At 23.5% G+C, this 16,878-nt stretch overlaps 1 protein-coding gene across 1 annotated transcript; it reads left to right on the top strand.

Moving 5' to 3' along the window:
• Positions 1-3,090: 3,090 nt before the first annotated feature.
• LOC129611446 (elongation of very long chain fatty acids protein 7-like) lies at positions 3,091-12,174 on the top strand. Its single transcript, XM_055524625.1, has 5 exons — positions 3,091-3,390; positions 4,694-4,837; positions 6,298-6,403; positions 9,679-9,919; positions 12,168-12,174. The coding sequence occupies exons 1-5, from the start codon at positions 3,139-3,141 to the stop codon at positions 12,172-12,174; spliced, it is 750 nt and encodes a 249-aa protein (XP_055380600.1). The 5' UTR covers positions 3,091-3,138.
• The last annotated feature ends 4,704 nt before the right edge of the window (positions 12,175-16,878 follow it).

Here is a 16,878-nt window from a genome sequence, read left to right as displayed (position 1 = left end):
TAAATTATGATATATTTTGCAAATTGTTAATTTTATAAAGATCTGCTAATTTATTTTCAAAATGAAATCAATTAATTAACAAATATTAAAATAAAAATCAGAAATATTACTGTAAAATTTCCAAGTTTTTAGATTTATAATAATATTATAATATATAATATTGTATATGTATATATATTATAAAATATATATAGGGTAAAATATTTATTATGATTGTATTTTCTAAATATTTAGATAGTAATTATATAAAATATAAAACTGAATAATTAAATGGAAAAATAAAACGAATGATTTGAAAATTATAAAACTGGTGGAAATCACTTAAGTCAAATATCCTATATTCTATTTATGAAAAGGAAAAAACTATATTTAGATGCACTTATATATAGTATTGATGCACATTGTAGGAAATTTATTTGTGAAATTATAATTAATAATTATCCAAATGGATAATTATTAATTATAATTTAATTTAATTTGAATTTAAATTAATCTTATGCTCAGTATATATATAAAAGCTACAATATATCAAAATTCGATTTAAACTTGTGCATCAGCACTTTTATTACAATAAAAGTAGAGATTATATTTTCCTCTCTAATATTACAAAGGCTAATATATCTATAGAAGTACGGATATTTGATTTTGTAAATATTTATTTATTCACTTTCACAAGTTCCAAATATTTTGTTTCTTTTTATTTTTACACGACCTAAGCATTTTTAATTTTTATAAAGTTTACTTGATATTTCTGGATATTGTAGAAATTATTAGTTATAGTATATATTCAATTTATTTAAAAATTTTTAAAGGGAACCCTTTTATTCCTGATTGCAAAACAATTATATATTGTATAGTCGTCAATCCAGTTAAATTGTTGATGTTATTAAGAAGTATGAAATGTTACGCAAGGTTAGAAAATAAGCATTGAGAATTTTCTGCTCATATATGTACATACATAGATTAACTGTGTTACTTAAAACTTTTCTTTACGAAACAAAAACAAAAAGTCCAAAGTTTACAGTTGAATCATTAAAAAATTCAATATTCAAAAATAATTATGGTAATACTTCGTGTCAAAAATAAAAAATTTAGAACTTAATGCTCCTCTGGATAATATCAATTTGCCAGTTTTCTTTTAAATAATAAAAATTTAGAAATATGTCGCATAACGAGCATCACTGACTGTATGTACGTAATGCAAAATAAATTAAAAAAACATAAAATATCGATAGATTCTTTTTTAAACATGCAGCACAGTTAAAACAGTCCACTTTTTTCGACGTCAAATTTTACACTATGGATTTTTGATGTTAGAACTACTTTTCATTTTGACTGCGGCATGTTTGCTCAGATTTACGTTTAGAAACATAAATACTGCATAATAGTGTATAGATCTAGGAATTAAGAATACAATTTTTTTAGGTGCTATGCAATATTCTACAATGATTATATGAAAATAATGATTAGCAAAGAAAAACTTGAAAAGTTTGTATTTTAAAATGATCTCAATTGTGCTTTATAAAATCGAAACAACAAACCTTAGTTCTTTTATATAGTAATTAATGTTTGAACAAATACAAACGTTCTGTATTTCATTTTTAAAATTAATTGAATTCGAAATAAAGTTCAATGTCGGCAAGATACATGCATTTATTCAAAAAGAGAACGATTAAACAAAACAGATTTAAAAATTATATGCCTATATTTTAACCTTTTTGTTTATACTTTTGATGAACCTTAAATGAACTTTCTATATATTTATTTTTTAACAGAAATTTACGTTCAGTTCTATATTACATAGTCCAACACGTATTAATGAAACTAAATCACATTTTTGTTTTTCTTTTCCAATTTGCTTATAGTATATACCTAGAAATTTTTCCCTTTCATGGACAAGGTTACTGAATAGAATCCAATAAAATTTCTTTTATGATATTTGACTGGCTTAGTTTAATTTGTATTTCGAGAGTTAGTGATAATTGTTCATATTGCTTAAGTTAAAAATGCTTACCTTGTATTTATGTACGATATTGCGTGTAATCTAGAGTCTGCAAAATAGAGAAATGAAGATTAAAAAAAAAATAAGTTTTTATAATATAAGATTTTTTTACATAATTTATCTATTTCTTGTATGTACATACATACATATTGAATTCTTCTGCATATTAGGTTTTTCTTTTAAAATATGATGTTAATTAAATTTTTTAATTTTATTATTTCGATTTTGCAAATATAAATTAAAAATTCAAAACTTAAAAGTAACAATATAAAATGGAGTCATTCACAATAGTATTATTTTAGTTTAGTGTCAATTAATAGTTTAAAAATACCAATATTGTTAATTATGACACATGGTTCAATCCTGCAATAAATTTTTAATTAGTTGGCAATTTAATTGTATTTCAAATCGTTTGGGAAGTTAAAATTAGATAAATTTGGATGACAAGCTCTGCAATGTTGTCTCAATAAACGAGAGAATTAAATTTAATTTCTTAATAAATAATTTTATTATTTATTAAATTTTTTTAAATTTTCATTATTTATTGCAGAATTTAAAAAATAAATTTTTAGTATTGGTTTAATTACTTTTAATTTTTTATTATAATGGTTCGCAACAATAACATTAACAGAATTTTATTTTAATGAATTTGTATGACACATCCTGTGACAACATTAAGATTTAAAGTAAGGAATAATAAATTGTATAAAGTAAATTTAGAAACAGAAGAAGTAATTTAGAAACATTTTATATTTATACAGAAATTCAAAAAAAAAAAAACAATAGTCTGTGTATAACACTTAATTTTATAAAATTGTAAAATGCTAATGAGTAAAAAATTGAATTACAATTTATTTTGGAATTGTTTACTTTAATTTATTTGGCATTAGCATTCTAGCCAAGAACTTCATTCCGTTCGGTTCTTTTTCAGGTTCTAATTACCAATTTCCGATAACTATTGTTTTTTTTTAATTTTTTTTTTTTTTGAAATAGTTATCAAATCATTGTAAAATTAAATAAAATTTTTATAATTTTAATACAAATAATTTATTTTGAATGCTTATTATAATTTTTATAAGTGTTATAAATTAATTGTCTCGGGCATTGTTACATAAACAAAAGATAAAATAATAAAAATGGCATTTGTTGTAAAATCAATGTACAATGGTTATACATATTTTATAAATGAACATCGTGATCCTAGAATTGATAGCTTACCTTTGGTAAGTTCACCAATACCAGCAACAATAACAATTGTTATTTATTTATTATTTGTTAATAAATGGGGACCAAAATTTATGGAAAATCGAAAACCATATAAATTAAAATCTATTCTAAGGATTTACAATGTACTGCAAGTAGTATTCAATTTAATTCTATTTGTGACGGTAAGTTTATACTTTTTTTTTGTATTATTTTCTGTATTTAACTCAATATATGATTTTAAAATTAGTAGACTAGCTTAAAATTATTATATTAATTTTTAAAAATTTCATAATGCATAATATTTTTATTAATTTAATTTAATTAATGAAAAGAAATTTTATAATAAAAGTTTAATATATACTGAAAATCGAAATGATTTAAGCTTCGAATATTAATCTAATTAACTGTGATTTGAAGAATTCCAGCAGAATAATTCCATTTTTAAAAAATTCTGGGTGTTTTCTAGGTTTACGTTTATCTATTTTTTGATTTTTATGAATTCTATGTAAAATTCAGCATTTTTCCTGTTTTGTTCACAGAGTTTTCTACTTTACTCCTGCTTATTTGAGGTCAATGGCTTATATACATGAGCCATTGACCTCAAATATCTATTGTGAACACATAATTCAATATGTTGCCTAAGCTTTCTACTTATTCTGTTGAATCTATCTCTATTGTAAGTAAATTAAATTCAATAATTATTATAATACAAATTTAAAATTTTTTTTCAAAATTTTATTATGGTTAATGTGTGTAGCAAAATTTTATTTAAAGGCACAAATGGACTGCACATTTGCTTTAAGCTGTTCATATCTGCAATACAAGATAGTCTAGATAAGTCACAGTTAATAACATTTTCCCATAAACTTTGTAATATTGCTAATATTTTATTGATTTCAAGCACAATTTGCGTCATAAAAAATATATATGAAATGTGCTTAAGATTCTTAAATGTCTATAATAATTTATAAAATTTATTAAATATTTAACAATAATTTAATAACTAAATCCGTTTCTTATTATTTTCAAAATTAATGAAAATTGAACTTGAAGTTCATTGAACTAGAAAAAGTTATATAAATCCAATCAGTTTAATTCCTAAGTTACGTAACTGTTATAAAATTCGTAAAAGCATTTGTAATTAACTTGTGCAATTAATTGAATATAATTTTTAAATTATTTCATTAAAGTCTTATTGAACTCATTTAATTAAAATAAATTATATACAATTTAATTACAATTTAATAATTAACACAAAAAACAAAATAAAATTGTTTAAATTTATTCTACAAATAGTAGCGAAAGATATAGCGAAAGTTATAGCGCAAATATTAAAAAAAAATTATCATATTACAAAAAATATAATAAATTTGTTTACTTAAATATTATATTTTGCGTTTATCTATAAATAAATATATATGATTACATAAATTCTAAGCGTGTGTTTAATTTAATAAAATTATTAAATTGTTTTTGTTTTTGTAGGCATTATTAAATTCATATTTTCAACCTGGATTTCATTTTACATGCCAAAATGTTGATCATTCGATAACTGAACCGTATATGAGGCGATTGTTATTAGCAAGTTATGGTTATTATTTAACAAAGTATTTGGATTTATTAGATACGGTAAGTATTATGTATTATTTATTATATGTATACATGTAGGGGTAAATATATTTTAACATTTTTATATAATCATTTATAAAAAGTATTAACTAAATGCAAATAAAACTGAAAAAGATCAAGGAAACTATAGATAGAGTTCAATTTTGTCTTTTACTTTACTTTTTTGTAAATTCGTATAACAATCAATTTATATAAGGAATAGGTTGAATTAATTTTAAATAGGATCATGTAATAATTTCAATATAAAAAATTCAAATTATGAAGCCAAATACACATCTATAATAAATTAGTGCGTATGCAGTATTGCTATAATTAATTTAATTTCTTGATAAAATAATGTCGTAAATTAAAATAATTTTGATACTTCTACAAAATTTCAAGTGTACTTTGTGCCGAAACGAATATGAATAATAGCTGGTATATTATTGTCATATTATAGTTCTTTTGCTATATATAACACCAATTCGGGATTGGTAATGCACTTGAATTTTACAAAAATTTATAAAATTGATTACTTGAATTTTATTCGTAAGACTTGCTTTTTTTTAAAAATATCCGCTCCCTTAATAGAATTGTGAGTGAAAGGGATTTATGATCTTATCACATTTATGATCTCACCTCAGTGATTCAGCGGATAAAACCCCAAAAACAACCTTGTTATTTTCATTATAACAGTTTTTGATAAAATTTTGAAATACGCATATATAAATAGAATTTTCATATATAAATATAATTTCTTCATTTTATGCTCATTTTGATTATAGTTTAAAATAATATGACTATTTGGCTGTATAAGTATTGGAAAACATTTGTACAAGTATCATAGAGTTGACCGGGTCAATACTATCTTTTCTCATTTAAAAATAAATTTACATTAAATTTAATTTACAAATAATTTGCATAACCTTTGTAAAAGTTGATGGTATGAAAAATATTTTATTGATTAACTTTGATCAAAATTATATGTATGTGCTCATCTACATATATCTATTAGCCATAGAATTTGGAATAAAATTAATTTTCTTAAAACATATACATACATACATTATGTAAATATATCTACATAGATATATTATAAAATTACCAAACGATTAAAAAGTGAAAATGAAAATATTTACTTAAGAATTAAAAATATTCTAAAAGTTCAATGAACTTTTTGAAATTTTAAAATTTGCATATACATACATATAATTTGGACATACATACATACATACATATATAGAATTTATTTATGTAATATTGAATATAAAATTAAAGGAATTTTACCTATTGAACTTTTGATTAATTAAAATGAATTTTAAATCGTTGCCATATTATGTGTCTATATAATATATATGGATACATATGCATATATATGAGTGTATGTATGTATATATGTGTTCATAATATTTTAATACAAAATCAAATTATATAATGTTTTGTTTTTGAAGATTTTTTTCGTCTTATTTTATTATTTGTAGGTATTTTTTGTTTTACGAAAAAAAAATAATCAGATAACATTTTTACATACATACCATCATGCCGGTATGGTAATAGGATGTTGGATTTTTGTGAAATTCTTGGCAGGTAAGTTAAATTTATAAAAGAATTTAAATATCTTTTAAATAATATAGAAATACGAGTATGAAAGAAAAAAGACAAGATCAGTAAAAAATTTCATGTCATGATGACTTATAATATACTTTAACATTTTCACCAACGCCATGTGGCTATTGGCTCCAGAATTGATTCCTTTTGATTATTTTGTTTGTTAGAAAGAAAATTTTTTAAAATACACTCTAGATTATAAAATTCAGCTTATAAATGTTATTTGCTGAATTATGTAGTTGATGTTGTTATTTTCATCATTTCATTATCAGGACGACGCCCGTATTTTTTATGCTGATTCTAAGTATGTACGTCTAAAATCGCAGTAATATCGTATTAATACACAATTCAGCTAATATATTGTAATTGCTGAATTATGTAGCAATACAACGTTACTGCAATTTTGAAATAACGGGATGTGTATAAAATTAAATTACTCAATTATAGTTATTAAAACTGCGTAAAAAGTGATTTTGACGTTAAATCTGTATTTTGGTGGACAACTTTAGTTTTCTTATGACAACCATTCAAAACATGATTATTGGAAGATGACTCTACATAACAGTTGTCATAAGGAGCTTTCTGACATAGTTCAGTAATCAAAATCACATTTTATGTAAATCTTGTGCTTTTTAAAGTTATTTAAAAATCTATTGGGATAAAAAAAATTCTTCGTACAGGTATTAATACTTTTCCCTTCAACAAGTGATAATGATTAGTTTAAGATGAAAAATTGCATATATTTAGGATGATAAAAAAAAATTGAAAAAAAAAACGTCGAATGATGGTCGAATTCGACTGTTAAATAAGTGAGCTGAAGATAAATAATTATATTTTTTTGAAGGCTTGGAATTTCCTGTTATCTTTTCGCTTATATAGAAATTTGAAAGTATACATACAGCTTTAAAACTACAAGGCATCGAGAATTAAAACTTTGGAATTTTCGAGGAGCGATAGCATGGAATGTTGAAGACTTCAATTTATTCCTAATTAGAAAACTTTTACTACTTAGCGTTAAACAAGTCGTATATTATCAACAATTAAAGAATGTAGTATTTAAGACTTTGATTGGCTAGATATGTAAAAATCTTAAAAAAGGCTTATCTATCATAAAGGGTTGTAGAAGATGGACAAAATAAAATTATTAAGCCTTTTTTTCATTTTTTTTTTTAAATCATGTTAAATAGGATTTTTATATACTAAATTAGAAAACTCAAATTAAAGTGAACGTGTCTTCAGCTTTTCATTTTAGAATATGTTCTAAAAAAGTATTGCCCTCACTATATAACAATTATTTCTATAAAAACAAAAAACATTTTAATATTTTGATTAAATTTAGAATTTTATTGCAAACACCTTTATAAATTGAAATTTTATATTCAAACACATTAACTTAGAATTTATAATGCAAAAACATCTAACAAAAAAAAAAAAAGAAAACAAACTTTCTATTCATCTTACTATGCGACATACAATAGATCTTTGGCAATCACTTAAAAATGTTGCCAAAATAATATGATAAAAAATTTCGCAATGTCGGGCAATGTTAATGAAACCGTAAAATTGGACAAGATTGACATTGAAATATTTTCTTTATAGTTTAGTATGGCTTGTGTATAAAATTTCTATTTATATTTTATTTTATTTTTTTTTTATAATTTTATTTTAATGATATTATATACGAATATACTTACAGGCAAAAGTAATTTACGAATTATCTTAAAAAAATTGTAATTAACTACGACGTCATTATAGTTTTCTTAAATATTACGCGTGCTATTGTTTATTCTTTGTGGTAGTTGTGACACATAAAAACTATTTTTAAATTATTTGGTTTTTATTAAGTATTTTTTTTTTTCACACGCATAAAATACTATAAAAATTTTTTATACTTGATTAATTGTTCCCATAATTTTTTTTTTTTTTTTTTGTTTGATTTGCATAAAATGTGTTTTTGATTATTCCACTATGGAAGAAAGTACCCGTTCGGTGAATGAAGTTGAGGTTTTAATGTTATATTATGAAATTGTAGCGTATAATAGTTTTATATCATTTGTATAATATTTTAATCTCTTAATTATATTCACAATAATTGAACACTTATGCAAACAGCTCTGTTTCACATATAAATTTATTAATACACATTTGGAAATTAATTCAAAAATCATGTTAAGATTTAATGTTAAATAAAAATTTAATGTTAATAAATTTGGAAATTTTTGGCGAAATAAAAATATTCGATTGGGTAGTTCAATTATTACATTTTAAAAAGTAAATAACTCCTGCAGTTAAATATGAAAGTCTTTTCAATTCAAAAACGTGTGGAAAATAGAGAATGAAAAAATTGATAGCGGATTTTACGAAATGTTGTAACGAAACGATTTTGCATTTGAATATAAAAATTTTATGCAATGTGGAATACATTTTAAATTATACGCGAATTACTCATATAAAGGTATTGAGCATCCGACTAAAAATGAATCTGAAGAAAAACAATATTTTAATATGTATTGAGAGTCGAAGAGCACAATTCAAAGCACAGAACAGTCTTTCTAATAATGCAATAATAGCTCAATTGAAGAATATAACTAGACGGAAATACAATTGTGGAATTAATATTAATGTGGATAATCAGTCACAATGGAATTCTTTCGAAAATGAACATCTTTATTTATCTAGCGTAAGCTATGGGTTTGAATAAATCATTGATCTGAAATATATCCAATCTATACATACAACTGGGAAATAATTAATTAATGCGTTAAAATCTTACTAAATGCTGAGTGAATAATTCATACAAAAAATAATAAATTGAGAAACATTATAAACTATGGGTGAAAGATAAATTGCTTATATCATGAAGATATCTGGTTTTGGTATTATCATTTTTAGAAATTTAGGAACACTTTTAAGCTTAGATATTGATTGTAGATGAAAGAGCATTCGATTTTATGACAACTAGGTTAATTATCTAAAAATATAAAATTTTCAAGTTATCAAGTTGTAATATTAACCTCACGATTTGATTGTAAAATAATTTTTTATAAAAATGAAATGGAGCTACTCACTAAAATTTGTATAAGGACCTGTCTGATTACAATCCAAAACAACATAAAAAATTTTCATAATAAATAAAGAAATAAAATATTAAAAATAAAGTATTTTTTACTTTTATTCTTGTATACTCTTAATATTTTTTTAAATAATATTTTTTCATATATTTTTTTTATTTTATATCATTTTTTTTTTTTTAGGAAGTCATAGTACTATGCTTGGTCTCGTAAATTCTTTTGTTCATTGTATAATGTACACGTATTATTTTTTGACATCATTAAATAAAAAATTTAGCACGCTCTGGTGGAAAAAATATTTAACAAAATTACAATTATTACAATTTGGATTTTTGACAATACATTTTTCATTAGCAATTTTTAATAATTGGTGTAATCATCCATTACCAATCGCTTTTATTGGTTTTACGCAAAATATTTTTATGTTTTTATTATTTTCTGATTTTTATTATAAAGCGTATATTAAAAAGAAGGTGTAAAATAATAAAATAAAAAGTTTTAGGTTTTTATCTCTCTTATTTACTTTTTATTATATAATGTAAAAGTATTTTGTATTAAATTAAATAAAGAAAAAAAAATTACATAAAACCAGTTTTTTACTTCTTTTTAGCACTTTTTCAAAAAAAATTTTGAAAAAAATGTACTTATTCACCGTTAAAAGTTACCGTTATCCAAAATTAGTTTTTCCCAATTTTTGATATCGTGTCTCTTCTAGCCCACAGTCTGCAGGAGCCTGAAACTCCGGCCGCTTTTAGACACTAATAAATAGTTCATTTCATTAGAAGAAAATTTTTTCCGCCTCCACCCTCCTCTCAAGATATCACTTGTATTTCCGAAACTGCAAGCTTTTCTAAAGTTCTATAAATGCAGAAAGCCAACGGTAAAATGTCGTGCCATTTAAAAACAAAATTATTTTTTTTAACTCGCGCAATTACTTCTTACCGTTTGTAATGCTATGAAATAATTGATATAGACCCAACTATATGTTTTTGGTCAGCCTCGAATTCCATCCGTTTTAATCAGCATCCGTCAGCCTGTCTGTCCGTCTTTCAGTCCGTTCATCCGTCCGTCAAAAACTAATTGAGCTAAGTTCACTAAATTTTGACAAATGATTTATTATAGTAAATGCCAGATCGAGGTACTAATTCGGGTAGCTGCCATACAACTTCCAAATTTATTTGCCTATATCTCAGAAATTATAGGAGCTATGGTATTGAAATTTAATACAAGCGAATATATTATTAGGGCCATTGTATTCGATAAATGTCTTTGAAATTGCTTGGGTCCTTCTGATAATTGAACTTGAAAAGATATTTGGCTATATCTTAAAAATTGTTCAACCTACAGTATTGAAATTTTGCAAAATGAATATGGTAAAATGGCAGTTATATTCATTAAAAGTAGTTAAAATGTCATGAGCACTTGTAATAGCTGCCATAAAACTTAAAAAGGTATTTGGTATTATCTCAGAAATTATTAGGACCATAAAATTGAAATTTCGTGAAAGCAAGAGTATTATTAAGGCTATTCTGTGCGATAAAAATCGTTGAAGTTTCTTGACACTTCCATACAATTTCAATGGTAATTAAGCCATATCTTTGAAAGTATTGAAATCAGAGTACTGAAATTTTGCATAAATTAATATGGTAATACTTAAAGTCATAATCTGTTCCATATTCAGCTGAGTAAGAATTAGTAAGAGTAGCTTTCATATCTCCAATCGTGATAGTTCATCACTGAATTATGAAGGATGATTTTACTTAATTTTTCTATCTAAATGAAAGTGATAAGTAACCTTATATGAAACTTTCCTAAATTAATACACAGATTTTTTTAATCCAGAACTATAATCCTTTATTTTGGTTTAAACAACTTAAAATATTTTGACTTAAGAAAACTAGGGTATTGTTGTATCCCTGAAGGCAAAGTGAAGGTTAATTATATATGTATGTGTACACATAAATATGATATGAATAACCAAATTATTATATTGATGATAAGTAGTTAACTTTACTGTGATTTAATAAAATCGGGCTACAATTATTAATACCTATAAGTACCCCAAAATTAAGTAGCTTAAATGGTAGGAGGTAACAACAATGCTGGTATCAAATTTTTGAAAAAATGAAATTTTCTGTTAAGTGCAATAACACTTCTTATAACCTTCATAAATGTATATTTAAGAGTGCTTTATGTAGTATAAAAGTTTAAACAATAAAAAGTTCTTAATTTCATTTAATTAGAAACATAGTCACCCCCCTTAATAATGGTCTCTGACTCACTTAAAAGATTAGATAAATTTTCTATTCAATTGTTTGAAAAATACTTAATCTAAACTTTAAAACACGTAAAACACATTTCAGATTATTGCAATTATCATGACGTACTCAAGAATTTTTTTAAAATAAAAGCAGCTGATAATATATGCAATTTGGTTTCATATAGAGAATTATTATCCCGAATTCTATAGAAAATATTAATTATTTTAAAGTACTCTTAAACTATAAGCTTAGTTAATCCTTATAGCTTTCTTTATATTTGTACTATTTATAACATTTTACATTATTCCAAAGAAATCTTATAATGCTCTTAACTTTTTGTTTTATTCTACACTTAATTTAGTTTTTCTATTTTAAATATATTAATTAAATAAATATATTCAATTATTTAAGATTATAAAAACCATTTTGTTAGAAACACAAATTAGCTATACAAATTTTTAAACTTTTAAAAACATGTTGCTTGAATTCTTTGGAAATTCTTCTAAAAACACTAAAACCTAATATCGTAAAAATTGCAATTTCACTGTTTAACTTTAATAACTTTAAACTTTTACATCTGGGGTCTTGAACACTTATAACAAAAATGGCCCTAAGGTTCTGATACAATACAAATTTGCTAGTGAAATATGCTCTTTAACTCAAATAGGCCTACAATGGGTCTGTCTGTTTGAACCGGGCTTTGGAAAATTTCCAAAGGTATAAAAATATTTTGATGAGTTTCATTTTAACATTAATAAAACATCGAATAGATGTTAGGTATTTATACACATACACTTGTTTTTCAAAGTTGTGCACTTATTTTACGATATCAAATAATCTACATATATGCTTATAATATAAGAAGGACAATCAATTAAGTGATAACAAAATAATATTGTTAGATGAATTAAGATTAGCTTTTTTTTTTTGATTTATTGAAATGATTTTGCAAAAAACATAATAATGAAAGTCTAATTAACAACTTTAAAAACAATTAAATTAATACTTTTCAAATACTCAATTGTTTGACATGAGTCGTACGCCATTGAATGACCCTTATGTATGTTGACAATACTCAATATTATTTAATTATAACAATAAGGGTTTTGTATTTGCTTTTCTGAAATAAAGTAGTTCAATACAATCATAAATTTTTGTGCTGAGCTGAGCCGAGACTAAACGTTATAGTAATTATTATATAATGGAATTTTGTAACTTTTTACTGACCGCGCGTATACAATGAGGTAAGTTTATATGAAGGCACAAAATTTTTGATGTTAAGCTTTCGATCGGAACGTACTTCTCAATGGTAGGGAAACATAAATAATCTATTTTTAAAGAGATGTCGATCTGTCGGTCTGTCGATCTGTGTGTGTAGGAGTGTATCTCAAGCTCGGCTGAACTGATGTTGATGAAATTTTATAAGTGAGTTTATTTTGGCTATTTCACGTATTGATCAAGTTTTGGGATATATCTGACCTCGCGAACTGGACCAGTGAACTTTTCAGGTGGTCCTGGTGGTAAAAAGCGAAATTATACTAAGAGCCAAATTTACACTTTTTTAGGTATGTTAGCTAAAAGCTTACTAACTTCCTTAAAATTGAAAGGAAGTGTTCAAAATGCATTTTTATAATCTTCTGAAATATTATTAACGCTAAATTAGGCAATATACGAGTAGATTGCGGTCAGTTTGTGTTGACCACATCAGATTTTTTTAATATTCAATCTAATTTTTTATTATTAAATAGAAAGCTAACCTCCTTTTTAAGATTTGAAATGTGTTCGTAAGTAATTGAAAAATCTATCAATATTAGATTTCTTTATTTCATATTCTTGCAATTATTTGCAAAATCCAAATTATGCATCTAAATATTGGAAAATTTTACAATTTACAACAATAAATTCAATTAAACTCTATAAGCTTGTATATGAGAGTCATCTGTATTTTTCAATTACGACTGAAATGTATGTCTATATATAATGTTTACCTGTAAAGCACATGAGAGTTATATTTTTGTAATGAAACTGGTTAATCATCATTTTAAATATGTATGACTAAAAATTGAAATATTCCAGAAATATCCCGCAAAAAAAGTAACATTGAAAGATTCATTTAAAGAAGAAATAAAATTTTTTTAATAAAAATATTCCAGTATGAATGCAGATAAAAGATTTAATTTTAAACTTCTAGAAAAAATGTAGGTACATACGCATGGTATAAATACGTGAAAGAAAATACAAATTATAAGTGAAAAAATTAAGAAGAAGTGGAAATCATATATAAGCCATAATTGAAGTACATAAGTAATTAGTTGAAATATAAGTTTACCAAAGAGTTACAGAATTATGAATAAAAGATATATAAATTAAGTGTTATATATGATAATAAGTGTTATATACAAATAATATGGTATTGAACAATATAAAATATTTTAAATCAATAAAAAAAGAATGGTGGAATGAAAATTATAACAATTTTTTGAATAAAAATTACCAAATTCAAATTAAAAAAACTAAAGCAAAAATATTTATCAAATTATAGTGTATTCGAGCTTAGATTTCTTTCGTATAGCTTAGATTTCTATATCAATAATTGAAGGAAAGTATGCTGTGATCATTCAATTTTTAGTCAATCATCAGTATTCAATCACAATGTAAGTTAATAATTTAATTAATTTTATTATTTTAATTTAATAAAAAAGAAAATGGTATAAAAATTACAATTTATAACAATATTTAAATCTTCAATTATACAAGGAGATATCACCGTTGGAGCTTTTCCTATAAGAAGCTAATTGCAGTGTTAATAATATATCGTAAATCCTTCATTTGTAATAAGAAATTTTGTTATAAATGAAGATCATTTATATAAATATTAATATTTAGGCGGAATTATTCTGTATTTATAGCTAGGTGCGTCGAATTGGATTATTAAACTAAAATATATCATTACGATCTTGCTTATTATACTAAAAATATGCACTTATGTACAAAAATCATGTGGCTTATTAATATTCGGGCAATTATTGCGAGCAGTTTTCTTATTGAGCTGTATGTATTTTAATCGTATACGAATAAAATTGCTAAAATTTTACATCACTAAATGATGTACAACTATATATTACTATATGACGAGTCAATATGAGCTTTCCTTGTAATAAACACCTGTACATACCAACTATTATCAACTGTTTGTCATTTTAACTTGGTACTATGATTTAGTACAATAGTGAAGAATACATCTTTTCCGCTGAATGTTATTGATTTTTTCGCAATTAAATAACTATGCAATATTAACATTGCTTTACAAGTGCCTATATATTTCATAATGGGGAAAATCCATGATATTTAAACAACAAATAACTGTTTTTCTATTTTATAATTTAATTCAGTTGCATATTATATTATTCATTTCTTAACTTTACTGTAGATTACAAACCAACTACCTATACATAACAATAATAAATAATAAAATTTTCTATTACTTAACAAATCCCTCAATAAAATTGGTGTAGGTATTCTTTTAAACAAATTGTAATGAATTATCATTATTATAAGGGATTTAAGTAGGTTATATGAGAAATTCCCCTTAATTAAAATGCAATACTTTAGAAAAACAAAATAAATTAAGTAAAAAAAATATTCTTTTTGTAATTTTTAATCTCAATTTAAATTTCAATTTGCTTTTAATAATATAAACAAAATTTTTATAAAATTTTTTCAATATCAAGATTTTTTTTATTGAAATATTCATTAATTATATCGTAATTAATCATTATAATACGATAATCAATTGTAATAATAACGTATGTATAAGGAAAATACTCAAAAAGTTTACATTTACGTAGGCTATTTTTATTAGGGTTTGGATTGTTTACAATGATATTAACTGTTATACGTAATTGTATTAATTACCAATTAAAAATATCGAGTAAAAATTTTTAAAAATTTAACTTCTAATTCATAAATAATACTCATATTTTTAAAAATATAACATATACGAAATTATATACCTATAATTAAAGGAAAATCATCATTTCTAAGAAAAATAAAATTTTACGTCAGCGAAAATTAATAATTAATAAGAGAATTGTTCGATAGTTAGACGGTATTGACAATTGACGGTAACTATAGCGAAGATAATATTTAAAATCCAAAAAGGTGTTAATTTTAATAAAAACAAGAAAAAATTTAAAATGAATAATCATAGTAATTGGGTCTATTTCATATTATAAGTTTATTTATTTGTATTATACCACTATATTTAATAATACATATAAAAAATAGTGACGTCAAATTATAAGAATTCATTCTATACATTATTAATTAGTTAATTGAATCATACAATAATTTGTTATGGTATGTAATGTTAAAATATTATTATTAATCTTTATATTTCTGTTATAATTATTATATTCATATAACAAATTAGTGTGTATATATAAGTTATACAATAATGTGCTCTTGTTTATGTATATATGAAGTATAGATTCACACTTCATATATAATCAGTTGCCACACTTCAAATATAATGAGAACTTTCATATAGGTAATTTAGACAACTGCCTAAACAAATAAAACGAAATTAAAGGGGGAGGCGGAAGCATAAATGCCAATGCATTAGGATTCCATATATGAGGATTAATGATTTATTTCTATGGTGAAGGACAGGAGCTCGTTAAATTATGTTGGTGTTTGTTATTATTTTTAAAAAAGTTATGGATTTATATATACTTTTAAATGAAACAACTTCGCGGAAACCTTTACATTTAGCTATAATAAATTAATACTAATATGATTTGCAAGGTTCAAGTTACAAAACTATTTATGGTGAAAAACTATTTAAATCTGAGTTTGTTATGTATAACAGTAGCTATATATATAGAAGATAAGAGCAGGAATTTTAAAAAAATTAATGTTCTAAAATTATGGTTTCCTCAATAATTACAACTATAGTATCACATGCGCTTTGCGTGTAAAAAAGCACAGCAATATTTTAATTACAATAAAGAAATGTTTGAAATAGTCGTAGAAATAATCTAATAACGATCGTCCCACCCTTATGCGAGTATTATACGGTTATCTAATATATTAAAATTCATTTTTAGTTAGGAAGTTAAAA

The sequence above is a fragment of the Condylostylus longicornis genome, unplaced genomic scaffold, assembly GCF_029603195.1.
Source record: "Condylostylus longicornis isolate FDR11 unplaced genomic scaffold, ASM2960319v2 ptg000049l, whole genome shotgun sequence".
Lineage (NCBI taxonomy): Eukaryota > Metazoa > Arthropoda > Insecta > Diptera > Dolichopodidae > Condylostylus > Condylostylus longicornis.
This window is presented reverse-complemented; position numbering and strand designations above follow the sequence as displayed.

Bases quoted from the DNA above. Each gene is read 5' to 3' on its own strand.
- LOC129611446 (XM_055524625.1), top strand. From the start codon at position 3,139: ATGGCATTTGTTGTAAAATCAATGTACAATGGTTATACATATTTTATA. The intron at 4,838-6,297 runs GTAAGTATTATG...TATTATTTGTAG, and splicing joins ATTTGGATTTATTAGATACG to GTATTTTTTGTTTTACGAAA. The intron at 6,404-9,678 runs GTAAGTTAAATT...TTTTTTTTTTAG, and splicing joins TTTTGTGAAATTCTTGGCAG to GAAGTCATAGTACTATGCTT.